Source organism: Macrotis lagotis, chromosome 3 (assembly GCF_037893015.1).
Source record: "Macrotis lagotis isolate mMagLag1 chromosome 3, bilby.v1.9.chrom.fasta, whole genome shotgun sequence".
Classification (NCBI taxonomy): Eukaryota; Metazoa; Chordata; class Mammalia; order Peramelemorphia; family Peramelidae; genus Macrotis; species Macrotis lagotis.
This window is the reverse complement of record NC_133660.1, coordinates 229,712,309-229,732,794: the sequence shown is the minus strand read 5'-3', so window position 1 is coordinate 229,732,794 and position 20,486 is coordinate 229,712,309. Positions and strand designations below refer to the sequence as shown.

Here is a 20,486-nt window from a genome sequence, read left to right as displayed (position 1 = left end):
GCTAATTGCCTTAGGGTCTCTTTAAGCAGGTACTATGGCCAATAAAAAGAGATTAGCTAAATTATACACACCTGAAAAACAAAATTAATGAAAAACACCTATTACTGCAGGTGATAGGATGTGTTGTTCATTGAATTAGTTCACCATTTGTGTTTGTGCATCTTTGACAGATACTACATAGTCAAGATAACCTGAGAATTGAATAGAAAGAGATCAGGATTTGTCAAATAAGGAAATTTTGCCATAATTTTGGTAATCTCAAACTGCAGGCTTCTGCAAAAGTTCACCTTTTAAATATCAGTAATTCTTCTGGTAATATTCATCATAGTGAACTGTGGAGTATCATGATCTTAATAATTTAAATTGCAGGTGACAAAAATAAAATGTGCATATATAAACTATATATATAAAATAGTATTTATATGTAAAATATTTATATCATCATAAATCTATATGATGAGAAAAGGATATGAACCAGAAATGTAGTAAGAGTAAAGGATTTTGCTCAAATATCATACTGATATCCACTAAATATTAAAGAAAATGATAAAGGCTTCAGAATGATAAGTGAATTTTAATAAAGGATTTTTGAAAATATATGAACAAGAATAACATGGGATAAGAAGATGACTTGTACCAAAAAGACCAGAGTCGTTGAAGCATTAATGAATTTTATGCCCTAGATGCTCAAAAAGTAATGGTTAAATGGGGCCAGCTAGGTGGTGCAGTAAATAGAGCACCAGCCCTGGGGTCAGGAGGTCCTGAGTTCAAATCCAGCCTCAGACACTTCAAAAACCTAAAAAAAGTAATGGTTAAATGGATGAGTGGCTGGGGTCTTAAAGATCATGTAAGTGAACGTCCTAATACTTCATATGGACATATAAGACCCCTAAAGGGAAGGTGACTCACTTCTAGGTCATTTCAATCATGAGAGACTTCATTGCTAGATGTCTTTGACCTTTTAATAGAGAATAAGCCAAAGTAATTTTGCTGAGAACTGGAATTTTGATTACCTCATTCTTCAGTGGAAATACTCTTGCTCATTTCAAGGGATTTAGTTCCAAGTTTATTTATTCATTCAATTATGTTGTTCATGTGAACTTTCTGCTAATAGGCCCACGAGATGGCAACATCAAACTAGTATTTCTATGTTCCTCCTCCTGGAACTCTCTGAGGAACTAGCAACACCAATAACTCGCTTTTGTTTGGTTGTTCTTGTACTCTGTTGCCATGTTAGGGAAGTAATTTGGGGCAGAGAACTCAGAAATCAGCTATGTGAAGTTCTTCAGTACTCTACATTAGGAGGGGGAAAAGGACTCTGACTTTGGTTAGATAGATTGCTTCATAGAGTAGTCAGTCTATCAGCAAGACAGTCTTTGCCCTAAAGAAGCTTATATTCTAACTGAGTAGACAATACAACTGAGAGGCTGATGTGGAGATGATGGCTTAAAGTAGAGATGGCTTAGCTTCACAATGGCCAGAAGTGACTGTGGTGCTTGCGACCAGGCCCTGCCAAGAGCAAACCAGCTGCAGTCATCCAGGAACAGACCACAAAGCATCTGCGTCTGTGGGGGCACCTGGGTCCATGACAGCAGAGATGGTTTCCAAACCTCTCAGTTCAGGGACTGACAAGGACAACTTGAAAGGCCAGTGGGAAAACTCTGCTGCATCAGAGTGAGAGCTGAGCCCAGACCAGCATAGGTCACAGCACAGACTTGGCCCCAGGAGACCAGGAGCAGGCTTGGGGAGCCACCTGGCATCTAATCACCTGGAAGCTGCTTCCAGAGTGCTCAATCAGAGGGTCAGGTTTGACTGTCTTTGCTATTCCTGAGGTAGGACTCTGTTGCTTCACACATACTCTAGCTTGCAGTGGAGCCCCATTCTCAGGAAAAGGAGTAGAAGAAAAACAGAGTTTACAGCCTGCAGCAGAGCAAAAAACCTCTTCATGGTTACAGATGAGAAAGGAGCAGACATAGCATTCCATAAGATGTTGGAGGAATTAAGAACTTGTAGGTCCCTAGGGAGCATCTCTGAAAACAGCTATAAAACACTCTAAAGCTTGGGAATATGTCCTCTACCCTAGAAGCAGAGCCTCACCTTAACAAAGAGTTAAAAATCAAGCCATGGGTGGAGGAAATGAGCAAATAACAGAAGAAAAATAATCTGACCAATTACTTTGGTCCTAAGAAGGATCAAAATACACACTTGGAGGATAACAAAGTCAAAGTTTCTGTATCCAAACCCTCCAAGAAAAATATGAATTGATCTCAGACTATGGAGGAGCTCAAAAAAGACTTTGAAAATCAAGTAAGGGAGATAGAAGAAAAACTGGGAAAAGAAATGAGAGCAATATGAGAAAATCATGAAAACCAAGTCAGTAACATGGTAAAGCTTAGACTTCATGTTTCAAGAAATTCTCCAGGAAAACTGCCCCATTATTCTAGAAGTAGAGGGTAAAATAGAAATTGAGGGATCCACTGATCACCTCCTGAAAGATCTCAAAATGAAAACTCCCAGGAATATTATAGCCAAATTTCAGAACACTCAAGTGAAGGAGAAAATAATGCAAGAAGCCTAGAAAAAAACAATACAAGTATCATGGAGATTCAGTCAGGATTACACTGGTTTGGGTCAAATGGAAAAAGGCATCCAAAAGGCCAATGAGGAGAAGAATGGATTAAAAAGCAGAACTGGCCAAATGGAAAAGGAGATATAAATGCTATCCATCCCAAAGACAGAGCTGGTGGTATCTGAATAAAATAAAAATAAAAATAAATCTGAAGTATACTTCCCCCCACTTTATTTTTCTTGAGGTTTCTCTTTCTTTGTGTGTGTGGTAGGGATTATGTTTACTTTTACAACATGACTATTGTAGTAATGTTTTTCATTTCTACACATTTTTGATTTACACTAAGTAACTTGCTTTCTTATTATGGGGAGTGAGGTGGGAAGAATGGAGAGAATTTGGAATACAAGGTTTTGGAAGTAAATGTTGAAACTTGCTTTTGTGTGTAGCTGGGGGGAAATTTGAAAATAAAAATAAATTTATGATAAAAAAACAGAAAAGATTTCACAACCAGTTGAATTTCTCAGCATCAATACTGTGGTCACATAATGAGAAGAATGAATTGATTGGAAAAGACCTTGATATTGGGAAAGATTAAAGGCAAAAGGGAAAAGGAAATGGCAGATGATCTAAGATAGATAGTATTATGGAAACAACAAACATGAAATTGGGCAGACTTCAAACATCCATGGAGTCAGAAAGAGTTGGAAATGACTGACTGAATTAACAAAAACAAATGATTTCTCACAAGAATGAATTATAAAAAGCTACATTTGAAATATCATAAGAATGGAAATCTTCATTTACTATCACAGATATTTCATCAAAGACATTTTAATGAATGAATGAAAATCCTAAGTATCAAAACATGAATAACTTTAAAGTATTGAGTACTATTCATTATGTAGATCAAAAATATCAGGGAATAGGACAGATATATTCTTTCTTTATGGCTCTTGTCTATGTTGATGACATTGATGAAGATTTTTTTTTAAGTTCCTTAAAAGATTAATGGAGATGACAGTGAGGTTCAATGAGAAGATAGATATAACTGTGTTGATTATTGCAAATTTAATATATTAAATCACTGTGAGATAATTGCTCTTTTTAAGCTAAGAGACTGGGATTGTGTCCATATGGCCTCTGTTAATGTAAGAAGGAGAAAGATTAACTATTTGATTAGTCTCTTGACTGGAGCATACCTAAGAAGAAATCTAGGTTTCTATTCTGAACCAAATGCATTTCACAGAATTCTTTTTTGTTTTTTTTGTTTTTTGCAAGGCAATGGGGTTAAGTGACTTGCCCAAAGTCACACAGCTAGGCAATTATTAAGTGACAGGTCAAATTTGAACTCAAGTCCTCCTGACTCCAGGGCCAGTGATCTATCCACTGTGCCACCTAGCCACCCCCACAGAATTCTTTTTAAGTGAGAGGAAATATAGAACTTTTAGGAGCAGGGCACAGAAGCTGGAAGGAGAGCATCAAGAAGTTTGGGGCTAGGAGGATTCATTATAGATGCTGATTGTAGATTTGGAAGTGGCCAAGGGAAAGGCAACAATTCTGAGTTTTTCCCATTTCCACATTCTACTAGTGTCAAAGCTTCAGTCTATAAGAAGAGGGATGTGAAGTAATTTTCCCAATTCACATAGGTAGTAAGGGACAATCAGGAATCAAACTCAAGAATGATGAATGTCTAAAGAATTGAAGTATAGTAATAAACCATGGCCAGAGGGAGTAATCAGTGAGCACACATTAGAGAAAGCAGCAGATTCTGGAAAGATAAAAATAATAAAAGCTCAAGCATATTATGTTCACTCTTAAAACTCATTTTATGTTTTTTCTTTCTTTCTCATAGTTTTGTCCCTTAATTCTAATTCCTCTTTCAAAACATGACTAATATAGAAATATGTTAAATATGATTTTATATATATGTACAACCTATATCAAATTGTTTGTGGCCATGGGGAGGAATGAGGGAAGAAGAGTAGTAAAACAATGTGAAACTCAAAAATTTGCAAAAGGATTAATGTTGAAGACTATCTTTGCATGTAATTAGAAAAAATAAAATCAAAAACAATAATACAAGCTTGCAATTACCTACTGCTTTAAGCTTTGAAAAGCACTATACATATATTTATGTGTATATATATCTAGGAAGTTGAGTCAACCATAAACCAATATAATACAAGCCAACATACCCCAATCTATATTTAGAATTGCTTTTAAAGCAGAAGTTCTCAAAATGTATATGATGATTATAAAAAAGGCTTGGAAAAAAGATATGGGTGATATATGATAGATAACCATACTATTTTATTGAAATATTCCTCTAACAATAACAATCATGAAAAAAAAATTGTGGGTTGGACAGAGAACAGTATGAAGGCAGAAAAGGAAGAGACAATTCAATGAATTATTCCTCCTGATCAAAACCCAACAAATAGTTTCAATATGAAATCTTTTTCATATTGAATTAGGAAAAAAATCTGCAATAATACTCTGTGAAAGATCAACTCAGTGGTCTCTACCTTAGAAGTAATAAATCTATCTAATTCTTACTAAAGGTACACATAAGGCTTTAATTCCATTTATAACAGCTTATGCAATGAATCAGGATTCTAAGTCCTATTCTAGACAAAAATCTCAATTAAGAAACAAATTGGAAATGGATCATGAAATCCTGGTATCTCGTTTAAAACTATATGAAGAATATAGTACTTAGTTAACAAGAAGCAGAATCAAGAGACTGCTAATTTGACTTATATTAATATTTAGCAACTTTATGACACTAAAAGGTTTATTTATTCTAGAATTTATTTCCTTTTATATTAAATAAGGAGTATAAGGTTTACTGAAAGGATGATAAAGGATAAAAATGCTAGCAATCTCTGCCCTAAAGTTCTGATTTGTTTGCATTCTTTAATGCATCAAAAGGTGGCTGTTTCATAGAATGGAAGGCTCATTGAGAGAGGTAGTAGTTGAATGCAAAACACCCTTTTAATGAGGGACAGAATAAAGAGAGAGAGAAAGAGAGAGAGAGAGAGAGAGAGAGAGAGAGAGAGAGAGAGAGAGAGAGAAGGATAAATAAGGGGAAACTAAAGTTGAAGGGCATACTCAGTTAATCATCATAACTATGAATGTGAATGGGATGAATTCACCCATAAAATGGAAGTGAATAGCAGATAAATTAAAAAACCAGACTCCAACAATGTAAAAAAAGTAATATAGTAATCATGATCTCCAACAAAGTAAAAGCAAAAATTAGACTAACTAAAAATAAGCAAAGAACTTTATTTTATTAAAAGGTATCATAGTCAATGAAGTTATCAATATTGACCATATGCATCAAATGATATAACATCCAAATTTTCAAAGGAAAAATTCAATAAATTTACAGGAGCAAATAAATCTAACCATAATAATGAACAAGAAAGAAGTTAAGGAGATTAATAGAATTTTAGAAAACTTGAATATAATAGACCTCGGTCTGGAGAGAGCAGAAGGGGAAGATACTATTCAAGGTACTTTCACAAAAATCAATCAGTTATTAAGGCACAAAAAACACAATCAAATGCAGAAAAGCAGACACATTAAATGCATCTTTTTCAGACCATAATGCAATAAAATTGCAATCAGTAAAGGACTGAATGGGATAAAGTCTGAGATTTCTTCAGTAGAATAATATAGATTAGAAATAGTTGAGCTGTGTTTTATGTCTCTTCTGCCCCCTCCTCCCCTGACAAGAAAGTTAATGTTACCTTGACCAGAATGTAAAGAGTAAACTGACCCTGTCTTATCTGGATTGAAGTCCAGATGTTTCTATGTTCCTTGTCCTAGAGGGGGGGACCCTGTCTCTGTTTGAATTATGTACTTTTTCTTTGGAGTAATTTATGCATCTAGATTGTGAAGACCACATTTCTCACTAATGAGGATGGGTCAGTGGGATCACTTTAGGATATATAGACTATGGATTCCTTGCTCCATACCTCTCTCTCAAGGGGAGGTCCAATTCTCAAGAATTGAACAAAACTTTTCTCTTCATACCTTGAGAAATCTCCAAGTTTTATTTAAGTGGGTAGACTCATCCCACACAGTTGGGGGCTCATCTGGGATTATATGCCCATTGGGGACCATTGCCCTCTCAGAACTTGGCAAAAAGGTGCCCCTGCCCAAATTTGGCAGATTGCTGTTTTCTGGGAATCCTGGTTTCCCTTCTCTGCAAGTGGCCCGAAGCAGAGAGACTCAGGAGGAAGAGAAAAGCAAATCCGCAGCAAAACTGATTAGTCACTGGGGACAGAAATCTTTGTGCATGGGGCCCAAAAAGAAGGTAAGACCTTGGAATCTGCTAGATTCCTGGAGGGTCAGAACTATTTCAGTGACTGAGGTTGGGGGTAAGAGACTTGAATCTAAGGGCACTTGATCCTGAGAGGTCTCTGTCAATATTTAAAATGGGAAGAGCTCAGTCCTAGCCTCTCTCCATGGTAAATAAGGTAAATAAGACTAAAATATAAAGGGAAGAGTAAGAAGAAAATGATTAAGTATTGTTGTCTTATATGGGGAAATAAAGGTATAGGGAGAAGGAACACATTTGGTCGGCCTTCGGGAGGGAGAGATTGTTGAACACAACACTGAAATCTCCCCTCACAGCAATTCCTGAGACATCAGGAATTTGCCATTGGTCTGTTTTGTTGATATGTGTTGAAATTGTCAGTTTGGAAAATTTTGTTGCATTTGTGTGATCTGTGTTTGTGCCTTGTCTGTCTTCACGTATTTAGATTGCCTATTCACTTGTGTGTTTGGTTCCTCTATTGATTTGTTAAATAGGGGGAAAGTTCCCCTAAAAATTTCCTTGGGTTGCCTCATTTAAATTGCTGCTCTTTATTTTTAGGTAGCATGCATCTAATGCCCTCAATAGCTCTCCCCTTGAGCCTGCTTTCTGCCTGTGTTACAATGGGTAATATAATCCCTCCCTCCTCCCCCCCTGCATTGTCTCTTGAGTACTTCCAAGAGGGATTTTTAAAAATTTTTAATTAAAAAAGAATGGATTTTGGTGTTAAATTGACTGAGGCCAAACTACTCACCCTGTTATTTTACTATTGTGAGAACGGGCCCCCCATTCCTTGTCTGTGTTCCCTTCTCTTCCCCATTCTCTGTGATTCTGTGCTGCCAGAGTGTTTCCCCCTCCCTCCCTCCCTCCCTCCCTCTCTCCCTCCCCCCCACTTCAGGAGAGAGAGAGAGAGTTACTTCATGAAGAATTAGTAAAGTAAGTGTTAAAAGGGACCTTATTTTGAAGTTAAAGAAGCAGGAAAGAGACAGTGAATATTTACTGAATATGTTAAACAAAGAAATCATAGAAAGAAATCCTATTTTAATTTGAAAAACAAAAAGGTGTGGGAAAATAAATTTCAGAAAAACAAGATTAATCCTAAAGTATATAATGCGGTTACCAAGATATGTGTGTGTAGGGGAAACTAAATAGTTAATCTTTTTCCATAATGATATGGTACATGTAAGGATTTAAGAATAGAAGATCAACCCCCCCCCCCCAAAGGATCTAGGACTATTTACTCTATTTGAAGAAGGGAGGGGGGCAGGGAATATTCTAATTAGGCTAAGGAATTTTTGAACGACTACCTTCTCCAGGGCTTTAGCATTTATAATTAAGAAATGCTAACTATTAAAACCTTGGAATGGAGAATGTATTGTGGAAAGTGAAATCATATCTGTGGTTTATATAGCTGTATAAGTTATGTGAACTAATTCAGAATAGTATAATCAAGAAGAGCTAATGAAAAGGAATAGTGGAACAGTATATTGAGGGAAACTTTGAGCTGTATAGTCTGAGTCAGAGGTTTGGAAAGAACTGGAAAGAAAATCCAGACATAGAGACAACTGGGGTTTTTGAACCATTTGTTAAGTATGGAAATTGGTAAAAGCATGTAGATAGAAGGTTTGAGCAGGTTTGACTTCGTATACAAAAGATGAATGTTGGGAACTTTGGAAACTTGTGGTTTACAAATCATTGTAAAAAAAAAGTATAGAACTATAAGTCTATAGGGAAATATGTGTTTATATAAGTTGGGGTGATTTAAAAATTGCATTAAACTGGTACTTTTTGCAAGTTTGACAGTTGAATTGATTGGAGAAGCAATATAAACCCCATGAAGTGAAAAGTTTGATATGAAAGCAATTGCTAGGTAAATGTTCGTCTTATTATGTTATTATTGATTCTATAATGGGCTAATCTAAAGATATATGTAAACTGAATTAAGGGGTTTGTAAAAAAAATGTGTTCTGATCTTTTATGGCCCCTTGTGGGAGTCAGGCCAGACTTGTGAGTTATGGGCTTAATCAAGCTTTAGAATAAACAAGGGGAAGGTGATATTTTGCACTGATTGGGATGTAGTTCATGTCTTTGGGAAAAATCTGGAGTGAGTGAATAATGATAAACAGTAAAGGTAAAGAATTAGTACATATTACTTTGATATATCAAATTGTGGGGAATCACCATTTCCCAGAACATAGAATGTTCTAATATTAAGAAATGTTGGACAGTGATGATAGAAAGCTCTTATAAGTGAGAGCATTGAGAAGTTAGAATTGCACTGATAAAGATAAGAACAATTAGCAAACTTTTTAGGCTTTGAAAAGAAAATGATTAAAGTTAATTTGAATATGCCTTTTGGTCAAGAATTTCCAGGAATTTAATGAAAAAAAGTACAAAAGAAGGGGGCTTAGCCCTACCTGATCTAAAATTATATTATAAAGCATCAGTCATCAAAACTGTTTGGTATTGGCTAAGAAACAGAGTGGTGGACCAGTGGAATAGACTAGATGCAAAAGCAGGAGATGATTATAGTAATCTGCCCTTTGATAAACCCAAAGAGACAAGCTACTGGGATAAAAACTCTCTCTTTGATAAAAGCTGCTAGGAAAATTGGAAGTGAGTATGGAAGAAACTTAGATTAGACCAACACCTAACACCCTTTACCAAGATAAAATCCAAATGGTTACAGGATGTAGACATAAAAAAACAATTCCATAAGGAAATTAGAAGATCAAGGACTAGTTTACCCGTCAGATCTATGGAAAGGGAAGCAGTTTATGACTAAGGAAGAGATGGAGAACATCACCAAAAACAAACTAGATGATTTCAATTACATTAAATTAAAAAGCTTTTGCACAGATAAAACCACTATAGCCAAGATCAAAAGAAATGTAGTAAATTGGGAAACAATCTTTACAACTAATGATTCTGACAAAGGACTCATTTCTAAAATATACAGAGAACTGAGTCATATTTTTAAAACAAAAAGCCATTCCCCAAATGACAAATGGTCAAAGGATATGCAAAGGCAATTTACAGATGAGGAGATCAAAGCAATCCATAGCCATATGAAAAATTGCTCTAAATCATTAATTATTAGAGAAATGCAAATTAAAGCTTCTCTGAGATACCATCTCACACCTCTCAGACTGGCCAATATGACCAGAAAGGATAATGATCATTGTTGAAAGGGTTGTGGGAAATCTGGGGGGAACTCATCCAACCTTTCTGGGGAGAAATTTGGAACTACGCCCAAAGGGCAGCAAAAATGAGCATACCTTTTGATCCAGCAATACCACTACTGGGTCTATACCCTGAAGAGATGATGAAAAAGGGTAAAAACATCACTTGTACAAAAATATTCATAGTAGCCCCGTTTGTGGTGGCAAAGAATTGGAAATCAAGTAAATGTCCTTCAATTGGGGAATGGCTTAGCAAACTGTGGTATATGTATGTCATGGAACACTATTGTTCCTTTAGAAACCAGGAGGGACAGGAATTCAGGGAAGCCTGAATGAGCCCCTCCCCGATTTGACCTCCTGCTAGGAATCAGGTCAGACAATGGCCCTGACTTTATAGCTAAAATCTCTCAAGGAATACTCCAGATACTGGGAGAACTTGACTGCTTTTTGAATGTTTAGAAAGTAACCCTATTTAATGTAGTCTGATGACAGGGACACTCATAGTAGATAGGTGTGATATATGTGTAAAGAAGAGAACTGGTTGATTGTGCCCCCCCCCAATCTAAATTGTGAAGTGGATTCACTTGGAGATCTAATTATGCAAAACAACTGTTTTAGATCACTCAACTTTTAATCAATTTTCTTTTTTATATCAGATCCCAGGACGATCAGTAAAGGAAGCCAAGATGTCAGGTGAGAGGGATGTGCACCCAAAGGGGTGGCTGCTCAGTATGGCTTGAGGTTGGACCCTTTTTTTTAAATTAATTTTTATTAAAGATATTATTTGAGTTTTACAATTTCCCCCCCATCTTGCTTCCCTCCCTCCACCCTCCCACAGAAAGCACTCTGTCAGTCTTTACTTTGTTTCCATGTTGTACTTTGATGCAAATTGTGTGTGAAGAGAAGGAAATCATATCCTTAAAGAAGAGACAAGAAGGCTAAGAGGTAACAAGATCAGACAATAAGATATCTCTTTTTTCCTAAATTAAAGGGAATAGTCCTTGAACTTTGTTCAAACTCCACAGCAACTTATCTGGATACAGCTGGCACTTTCCTTTGCAGACAGCCCAATATTGTTCCTGATTGTTGCACTGATGGAATGAGCAAGTTCTTCAAGGTTGAAATCACTCCCATGTTGCTGTTAGGGTGTACAGTGTTTTTCTGGTTCTGCTCATCTCATTCAGCATCAGTTCATGCAAATTCCTCCAGACTTCCCTGAAATCCGGTCCCTCCTGGTTTCTAATAGAACAATAGTGTTCCATGACATACATATACCACAGTTTGCTAAGCCATTCCCCAATTGAAGGACATTTACTTGATTTCCAATTCTTTGCCACCACAAACAGGGCTGCTATAAATATTTTTGTACAAGTGATGTTTTTACCCTTTTTCCTCATCTCTTCAGGGTATAGACCCAGTAGTGGTATTGCTGGGTCAAAGGGTATGCACATTTTTGTTGCCCTTTGGCCATAGTTCCAAATAGCTCTCCGGAAGGGTTGGATGAGTTCACAGCTCCACCAACAGTGTAATAGTGTCCTAGATTTCCTACGACACTTCCAACAATGATCATTATCCTTCCTGGTCATATTGGCTACCTTCTTTTACACGTTTTTTTCATTAAGCTCCTGGCAATTCTTGACTTTTTATTTCACCATATGAATTTACTTACAATTTTTTCTAACTCATTAAAGTAATTTTTTTGGAATTTTGATTGGTAGGGCACTAAACAGATAGTTTAGTTTTGGTAGAATTGTCATTTTTATTATATTAGCTCTACCTATCCATGAGCAGTTGATATTTGCCCAGTTATTTAAATCTGATTTAATTTGTGTGAGAAGTGTTTTATAATTGTTTTCAAAAAGATTCTGAGTCTGTCTTGGCAAATAGACTCCGAAGTACTTTATATTGTCTGAGGTTACTTTAAATGGGATTTCTCTTTCTAGCACTTCCTGCTGTATCTTGCTAGACATATAAAGAAATTTGAGGATTTATGATGGTTTATTTTATAACCTGCAACTTTGCTAAAACTGCTAATTGTTTCCAGTAGTTTTTTGGATGATTTCTTGGGATTCTCTAGGTAGACCATCATGTCATCTGCAAAGAGTGAGAGTTTTGTCTCTTCCTTCCCAATTCTAATTCCTTCAATTTCTTTTTCTTCTCTAATTGCTGATGCTAACATTTCTAATTCAATATTGAATAGCAGTAGTGATAATAGGCACCTTTGTTTCACCCCTCATCTTATTGGGAATGCCTCTAGCCTCTCCCCATTGAATATAATGCTTGTTGATGGTTTCAGATAGATACTGCTAATTATTTTAAGGAACAGTCCATTTATTCCTACACTCTCTAGTGTTTTTAATAGGAATGGATGCTGTATTTTGTCAAAAGCTTTTTCAGCATCTATTGATATGATCATATGATTTCTGATGGGTTTGTTGTTGATATAATTGAGTATACTAACAGTTTAACTAATATTGAACCAACCTTGCATTCCTGGAATAAATCCTACTTGATTATAATATATTATCCTAGTGATAACTTGTTGTAATCATTTTGCTAAGATTTTATTTAGGATTTTTACATCTATATTCATCAGGGAAATAGGTCTATAATTTTCTTTCCCTGTTTTAACTCTTCCTGGTTTAGGTAACAGCACCATATTGGTTTCATAGAGTTAGGCAGAGTTCCATCTTTCCCTATTTTTCCAAAGAGTTTATATAGAATTGGACTCAACTGTTCCTTAAATGTTTGGTAGAATTCATTTGTGAATCCATCAGGCCCTGGAGCTTTTTTTTAGGAGTTCAATGATGGCTTGTTGAATTTCTTTTTCTGAGATAGGGTTGTTTAGGTTTTTAATCTCTTCTTCATTTAACCTGGGCAACTTATATTTTTGTAAATATTCATCAATTTCACTTAGATTATCAAATTTATTGGCATAGAGTTGGGCAAAATAATTTCAAATTATTACTTTAATTTATTAATTCAATAGTTTTTTTGCTTTGGATTTTATTAATTTCCCCTTTAATTTTTAGAATTTCTAATTTGGTATTTAATTGGGGATTTTTGATTTGTTCTTTGTCTAATTTTTTTATTTGCATGTTTAGTTCATTGATTTACTCTTTCTCCAATTTATTCATATAAGTATTTAGAGCTATAATATATCCCCTTAGAGTTGCTTTGAATGAATCCCATAGGTTTTGGTATGTTGTTTCATTATTATCATTATCTAGGATAAAATGGTTAATTCTTTCTACGATTTTTTTTTTGGTCCACTCATTTTTTGAAATGAGGTTATTCAGTTTCCAATTTGTTCTGGGTCTATATCTCCTTGGCCCAGTATTGCATATGACTTTTATTGCATTGTGATCTGAGAATGATGTATTCACTATTTCTGCCTTTCTGCAGTTGATCATTAGGTTTTTATGTCCTAGTACATGGTCAATTTTTGTATAAGTTCCATGTACTGCTGAGAAAAAGGTATATTCCTTTCTATCCCAGTTCAGTTTCCTCCATAAGTCTACCATATCTAATTTTTCTAGCAATCTATTTACCTCCTTAACTTCTTTCTTGTTTATTTTATCATTCAATTTATCTAGATCTGATGGAGGTTGAGGTCTCCCACTAGTAGAGCTTTGCTGTTTATGTCTTCCTGTAGTTCTTTCAGCTTCTCCTCTAAGAATTTGGGTGCTGTCCCACTGGGTGCATATATATTCTGTACTGAAATAACTTTATTATCTATGCTACCTTTTGGGAGCATAAAGTTTCCTTCCTTATCTCTTTTAACGCTATCTATTTTTGCTGGTGCTTTGTCTGAGATAAGGATTGGTACCCCTGCTTTTTTTACTTCAGCTGAAGCAAAATATATTTTGCTCCAACCTTTTACCTTTACTCTACATGTATCTCTCTGCTTCAAATGAATTTCTTGTAAGCAGCATATTGTCGGATTCTGGTTTTTAATCCACTCTGCTATTTGCTTACGTTTTAAGGGAGAGTTCATCCCATTCACATTCAAAGTTATGATTACTAATTCTTTATTGCCCTCCATGCTATCTTCCCTCTGTTTGTATTTCCCCCTTTCCCCCCCTTTATCCATATTCCCCAGTCTGTTGTTTCTGAATACCACCCCCTTCAGTGTGTTTGCCCTCCTATATCACCCCTCCCCTTTCTTTCCCCTTTCCCTTTTCCCTTCCCTTCCTTTTGTTATTCCCCTTTTTCCTCCACTCCCCTTCCCTTTCTCCGTTCCCCCCTCCCCTTTTCCCCTTTTAATACTTGAAAGGTTAGATGTTGTATAAGTTAACTGAGTATGTGTAGGTTGACTTTAACCAAGTCTGATGAGAAGAAGATTCAGGTGTTTCTCATCTGCTCCCTTCTTCCCCTCTATTACCATAAGTTTTTTGTACCTCTTAGTGTAATGAGATTTACCCCCATTCAATCCCCTCCCTCCTCCCGTCTCTTTCCTGTCCCCTTTTTTTAATGAGGTAGTGTTTTTTAGATCATTCTGTCTAAGTCATAGAAAATTCTGAGTGTCTGTCACTTCTAGTTCAGTATATTCCATCGAATAGAGTTAAAATTCTTGAGAGTTATTAGAGTCTTTCTCCCAAATGGGGTTAAAGCCAGTTACATCTCTTCAGATAGCAGTCTCATGGATAGATCATGAATGTCCATCATTTCTGGCTAGGTATATTCTCTCTGTTAGAGTTACAATTCTCAATATTTATGAGAATCTTTTTCCCCATGCTGGGATATAGCCAGTTTCAACTTACTGGATAGCAGTTTTTTTCCCTTTTATACCTTTTCATGTGTCTCTTGAACCTCCTGTTTGATTTCCAAATTTTTTATTTAGCTCTGGTCTTTCCATCATGAATTTTTGGAATTCTTCCATTTTGTTAAATGTCCATTTTTTTCCCTGGAAGAGAAGGCTCAGCTTTGCAGGAAAGTAGATTCTTGGCTGCATTCCAAGCTCCCTTGCTCTTCGATATATCTCATTCCAGGCCCTTTGATCCCTTAATGTTGATGCAGGCCGGTCCTGCATGATCCTTACTGTGGCTCCTTGATATTTAAATTGTTTCTTTCTGGCTACTTGCAGGATTTTCTCTTTTATCTTATAGTTCTGGAATTTGGCCACAACATTCCTTGGTGTTTTCATTTTAGGATCTTTTTCTGGAGGGGATCAATGTACTCTTTCAATAACTACTTTGCCCTCCAATTCCATGATATCAGGGCAGTTTTCCATCACTAGATCCTGTAATATTAAGTCCAGGCTTTTTTTCTCTTCAATGCTTTCAGGAAGTCCTATAATTTTCAGGTTGCCACTCTTCAATCTATTCTCGAGGTCAGTGTTTTTTTTTGATGAGGTATCTTACATTTTCTTCTATTTTTTCTATTTTTTTTTTATTTTGTTTAACTGACTCTTGCTGTCTCATGGAGTCATTAGTTTCTGTAGACTGCATTCTTTTTTTTGGGGGAGGAGTTTTCTTCATTAACCTTTTGCAACTCCTTTTCCAATTGGTCAATTCTACTTTTGAAAGAGCTTTCCATTTGACCAATTGAGGTTTTGAGAGAATTATTTTCTTTTTGCATTTGCCCAAAAAAGGATCTGAGAGAATTATTCTCATTTTGCATTTGTCCAATTGTACTTTCTAAGGATTTGTTTTCTTGTTGCAAGGTATTAATTGTCTCTCCTAAATTTTTAAGCTCCTTCATTATTTCTTCAAGGAGGTCTTTCTGTGCTGAAGACCAAACTGTATTCTCCTCAGAGGTTCTAGGCTCTATTAGGGTCTTTCCCTTCCAAGAATTTTTCTATTTATCCACCTTTCCAGTGACCCTTCTTCATTTTGATAAGACCTTGAGTTGGGGAGGGGCTGGTTCACCCGGGCTTGGGATCACTAAAGGCTTTACTCACTCAGTGCAGTTTCTCTGGGTGGCCAGTAGGAGGTGCTGGTTGCTTTTTCTGGAGTGTCTGTGACCTTGATTGAGGCCTTCTCCCTCAGCTTGCAGGGAGGAGTTGGAGCTATTGAATTCTTTTGCCTTCAATCAATGGTGGGCTTTACCCTGGCCTGAGGTCATTAGTCAGCTGGGCTGGTTCTTCTGCTCACACACCTGGGCCTGAGGCAGAAGTAGTTTGCAATTGTTTGTTCTAGGAAGAGGTCTGAGCTGTAATTGAGGTGTGGACTCTGAGTTCCTCAGACCAGAGGACCCCAGGGATGGTGTTCATAGCTCTAGGTCGTGGGAACTCTCCCCCCAGCCCTGTCTGTAAGCTCCGGCAGGACAGCACCAACACTAGTGCCTCTACTCCCTAGTTGACTCAAGCCCCTGCCGTCTAGGCCCATTGCTGATCCAGCAGGTCCGGCTCTCAGGCCCTCAGACTGCCAGCTCCAATTCAGCTGTTAATCTGGTTGATCCGGGGCTGATCCTCCCTCTGAGCAGAGACTCACCTGCCCAAATTCGTCCAATGCTGCTGGGGGGAACAAATCCTGAGGTAGATGTTCTTTCTCCTGGCTTTTCTTTCTGGGTTTTGTGGGTTGGATTTCTTTTTAAGAGGTTTGTTTCATATGATAAATAGGGAAAGATCAGGAGACTTTAGAAATGTGACTGTCTTCTCTCCACCATCTTGCAAGGTTGGACCCTTTTGATTTGATTTCCCCAAAGTGACATTTGCATAATGTCTCACCTGGAAAAATAAATATGGCCTAAGACATTTGACTACCCATATGACCTCTGCCTGGACACTGATATTCAATACTTATATCTTTGATGTGCTGGATCTATATGGCTACTAAGCAAAACCTAAAAAGAAGTTTTAGGTGAATTGGATCTAATAACTAGAGATAGGTTTAGGTATGTTAGGTGTGTGGCTCTGACACCTGCTAACACATGTTAAGCTAGGAATTAAATTTCTTTAATTCTATTGAGAAGGGATATTTAGGTAAGAAGAAGAAAGGGAAATTCTTAGGATAATTGCAGTCTTAAGGCCTAACTTAAGGAAAGGAATGTGAGTCAGATAAGTTTATCTGGAAAAGGAAAATCAATGGTATATTTGGGATATTTTGAAAAAGTTTATTTTAGTTAAGGATATTTAAGCCATTATCGTAATAAGAGCAAAGGCTAAGATTGTTTAATTGTTTAATTAATAAGATGATTGTTGAATGTATATTACAAGCTTAAGTCAGTATGAGAATTCTCATTGGGAGTTTGCTCATATAGTAAAACACTAATGAAAGTTTACTGTGTTAAAGTGAAGTATGTGCATCAATATGACAATAAGGAAAAGTGTAAATTGTTATAAGCTACCAAATCTCATTGCCTTGTGATGAAAACATGTATTTTGATCTGAGTAAAATGTTAGGCAATTTCTTTATCAGAAGACAAAGTGTCAACTAGTCACCTGAGCTGGAGAGGACTTTTTGGAACACATTCAGAAGATTCAGTAGGACACTGAATGTCTCCAGGAGAAAAGAGAAGAGGGGAGAGACACTGGTTTAGTTCATCTTCACCATTTCTCGCCTATGTGTACAATGTTTATCTGTAACTTCCCCTAGACTCTGGAAAATGTGACCAGCTAAAAGTTTCAAGGGATTGAGCAAACATGAAAGAATTCACTTAGAAAACCAATTCTGAGCCAGAGGAGAGAAACACCAGTGGCATATGACTTAGTCAGTTCAGGGTGACTATTGTTTATGACTGACTGGCCAGGATATTTGCCTGAGGCATTCAAATGTCTAGATATGTTCAGAAGCAGGGTACATATATTCTGGACTATACAACTTAAAGATAGGTGGCCTCAGACTCATGTGAGATTAATGATGGTACCTGTAAAGATGCATAGAGGTTAAAAAAGGATGATTTAGTAAAAATTAAAGATGATTTAGTAAAAGGTGGCAGCTGTATAGTAGGGTGAAACCCAGAAGAGATTTCTGCAGCTTGCACAAAAAATCCCCTTTGCTTTATTTTAAATCTTCAACTGATTCTTTGAGGCTACCTGCAGTTAACCCCCCCCCAAAAAAAAACAAACCTTACAAAAAATCCAGAGACAAGGCTAGCTCAGATTGTAATAAATTTACTCTCTTGAACATTTCTCTACTTTATCCTTCATTCTCTTGGGGCAGTCACTACGTGACCTGTGATGACCTCTGATCTATACTGGGGCAGGGAGTTCCCACACCTGGAATTTCCCGTCCGACTCCCCCAAATTAAAAAATTACCCCATAGCCGAGGGGGCCCCATTCGGGGCTCCGCCACCTGCAGCAGGGCTTATAATTTAAGGCGTTTCCGTTTGTGCCGGGTCTGCCAAGAGGCTAGGCGGAGCCGCACGCGCATGCGCGGCACCTACGGGCGCCAGCAAGAGGCGGGGCGGATCCAGCAAGGGGGCGGGGCGGGGCGGGGACATCTCGCCTCGGAAGCCGCGCCCGCGCCGGGTTCTATGACGACATCACGCACTCTAGCAACCCTCCCCCCCCCAAAGGCCGCCTCCGAGTCCAAGTCGAGCTCCGAACCCACCCGTCGGAAGTGCCGTTCGAACTTCATTCCGGTAGCACTCCAAAGCTCCGCCCCCCGCCAGCGGAGCACCAATCACGGAGGTCCCCGGGATCCCGCTCACGCACGGGCCGGGCGCGAGCGCGCATGCGCCCTGTGTGGCGTCGGCGTTCCCAGAGACAGGCTCGGGTGTCCCGCCTGGGGCCGGGCTCGAGCTCCGGCTAGGGCCGCCGCGGGGCTCTCCGCGACCATGCGGCTGGGCTCCGGGGCCTTCGCCGCCTGCTGCGTGGTGATTGAGGTGCTCGGGGTCGCCGTCTTTCTCCGGGGTTTCTTCCCGGTGTCGGTGCGCTCCGCGGCCGGGGCCCCGTCCCTGTCCCCCGCGCCGGAGCCCTCGGCAGGTACGGAGGCTGGACCTCCCTTCCCTCGGTTCCGGGCCCCCCCCCCCGGGCGCTCTCCCCCTCCACTGCGGCCCTCCCCGTACCCCTTCATCCCCCGCAGAGCCTCTTCTGTACACTCCACTTCAGGGGGACCCCCCTTTATTCCCTACAAGACCATTTCCTTTCGGGCCCCTTCTTTCCTCCTGTGTCGCCCTCAGGTACTTCAGATGGAGGGGGCCCTCCAGGTAAGGACGCTCACTGCACAGGGGACCTCACCCAAGCCTTCCAGAAGAGCAGGACTTTTTGGCTCTTTTGCCCTTTTTGAATCCTCACCCTCAACTCCCAGCCTTGAGATTCCTCCAGAACGGGCCAGCATCTGGCTTCTTGGGCTTCTCCAAAGATGCCTTTAGCCTCAAGGACCTGTGGCTTCCTTCATTTCAGCTAAAGAAAATTTATGAAAACCCTCCTTATGGGCAAGGGTCTCCAACTTCCTTGTAATGGTGTATTTTTAGGTCGTTTTAAGTATTGCAGTTGGGTATCATTGAAGACTACAAGGAGACAAGAACCAAGGGTTTCCAGTTTCCTTATAATGGTGAATTTTTAGGTTATTTTAAGTTTTGCAGTTGGGTATCTTTCAAGACTACAAGGAGACAAGAACCAAGGGTTTCCAGTTTCCTTGTAATGGTGAATTTTTAGGTTATTTTAAGTTTTGCAATTGGATATCATTCAAGACTACAAGGAGACAAGAACCAAGGGTTTCCAGCTTCCTTGTAATGGTGAATTTTTAGGTCATTTTAAGTATTGCAATTGAGTATCATTGAAGACTACTAGGAGACAAGAACCTTAAACCTTTCTTCTCATTTTAAATAAAGCCCGGACCGGTACATCACAAGGTGACTTGTATGTGAATTGAATTTAAGTCAAGAGTTGTACAAGGTAGGCATTAGGGGCAATAAAATTCTTATATAAGCACTTTTTACCATCATGACAGATATAAGTAACCATCTGGAGTTCAACATTGGTATGATTTGGGAATCTGTGCAAACAACACCCTGGTAGTACCAAAAGTTTGCTACTGGGTGAGGTAGTAATACAAGATTCCTAGGGTCTTGTAGAACTGGTTCCTCTGTTCCTGCATTTTAATGTCACCCTCCAAAACCCCACCCCCAATTGAGAAAAAAGCCTTTTGCATACGAATGTACTGGTTAATTTTTTTTTCCATTCTATTCTTACTGAACAGCATGATGTCTACAATAACTTGGAATAGTAAGCCTCAATGTTTTGAAAGCCATTCCTACCACAAAGAAAATAGCTCCAGATATGAATGGAGGATGATAGTTCAAAACTTAAAATGACTTGTGTTAGAACCTGGTCATTTAATTTTACTGGTATGAAACTACTCACTGGGATATTACAGACCTCATAGAAAATGATTCTTAAGTGAAGATTTTGTTTTTATTTTTTTTCCAATCATTCAGAATCCTTGAATGGTATCTGGATGATACACAAAACATAATTCCCCATATATGTTGGTCATATATTCTCCTACTGTCCTTCCCATG

At 38.2% G+C, this 20,486-nt stretch overlaps 1 protein-coding gene across 4 annotated transcripts in view; it reads left to right on the top strand.

Moving 5' to 3' along the window:
• Positions 1 to 18,568: 18,568 nt before the first annotated feature.
• PIGG (phosphatidylinositol glycan anchor biosynthesis class G (EMM blood group)) overlaps positions 18,569 to 20,486 on the top strand; it is a 108,749-nt gene continuing 106,831 nt past the window's right edge. The window contains exon 1 of one of the 4 annotated variants that reach the window (XR_012477131.1): positions 18,569 to 18,945. Coding sequence is in view for 1 of the 4 variants with exons in the window: in XM_074230114.1 (XP_074086215.1) it covers positions 18,798 to 18,945 (148 nt within the window). In the remaining 3 variants the exon portion in view is untranslated. Of the gene's footprint in view, positions 18,946 to 19,796; positions 19,861 to 20,486 lie in introns of those variants that run through there. The other 3 variants (XM_074230114.1, XM_074230116.1, XM_074230115.1) reach the window with 3 other exon arrangements.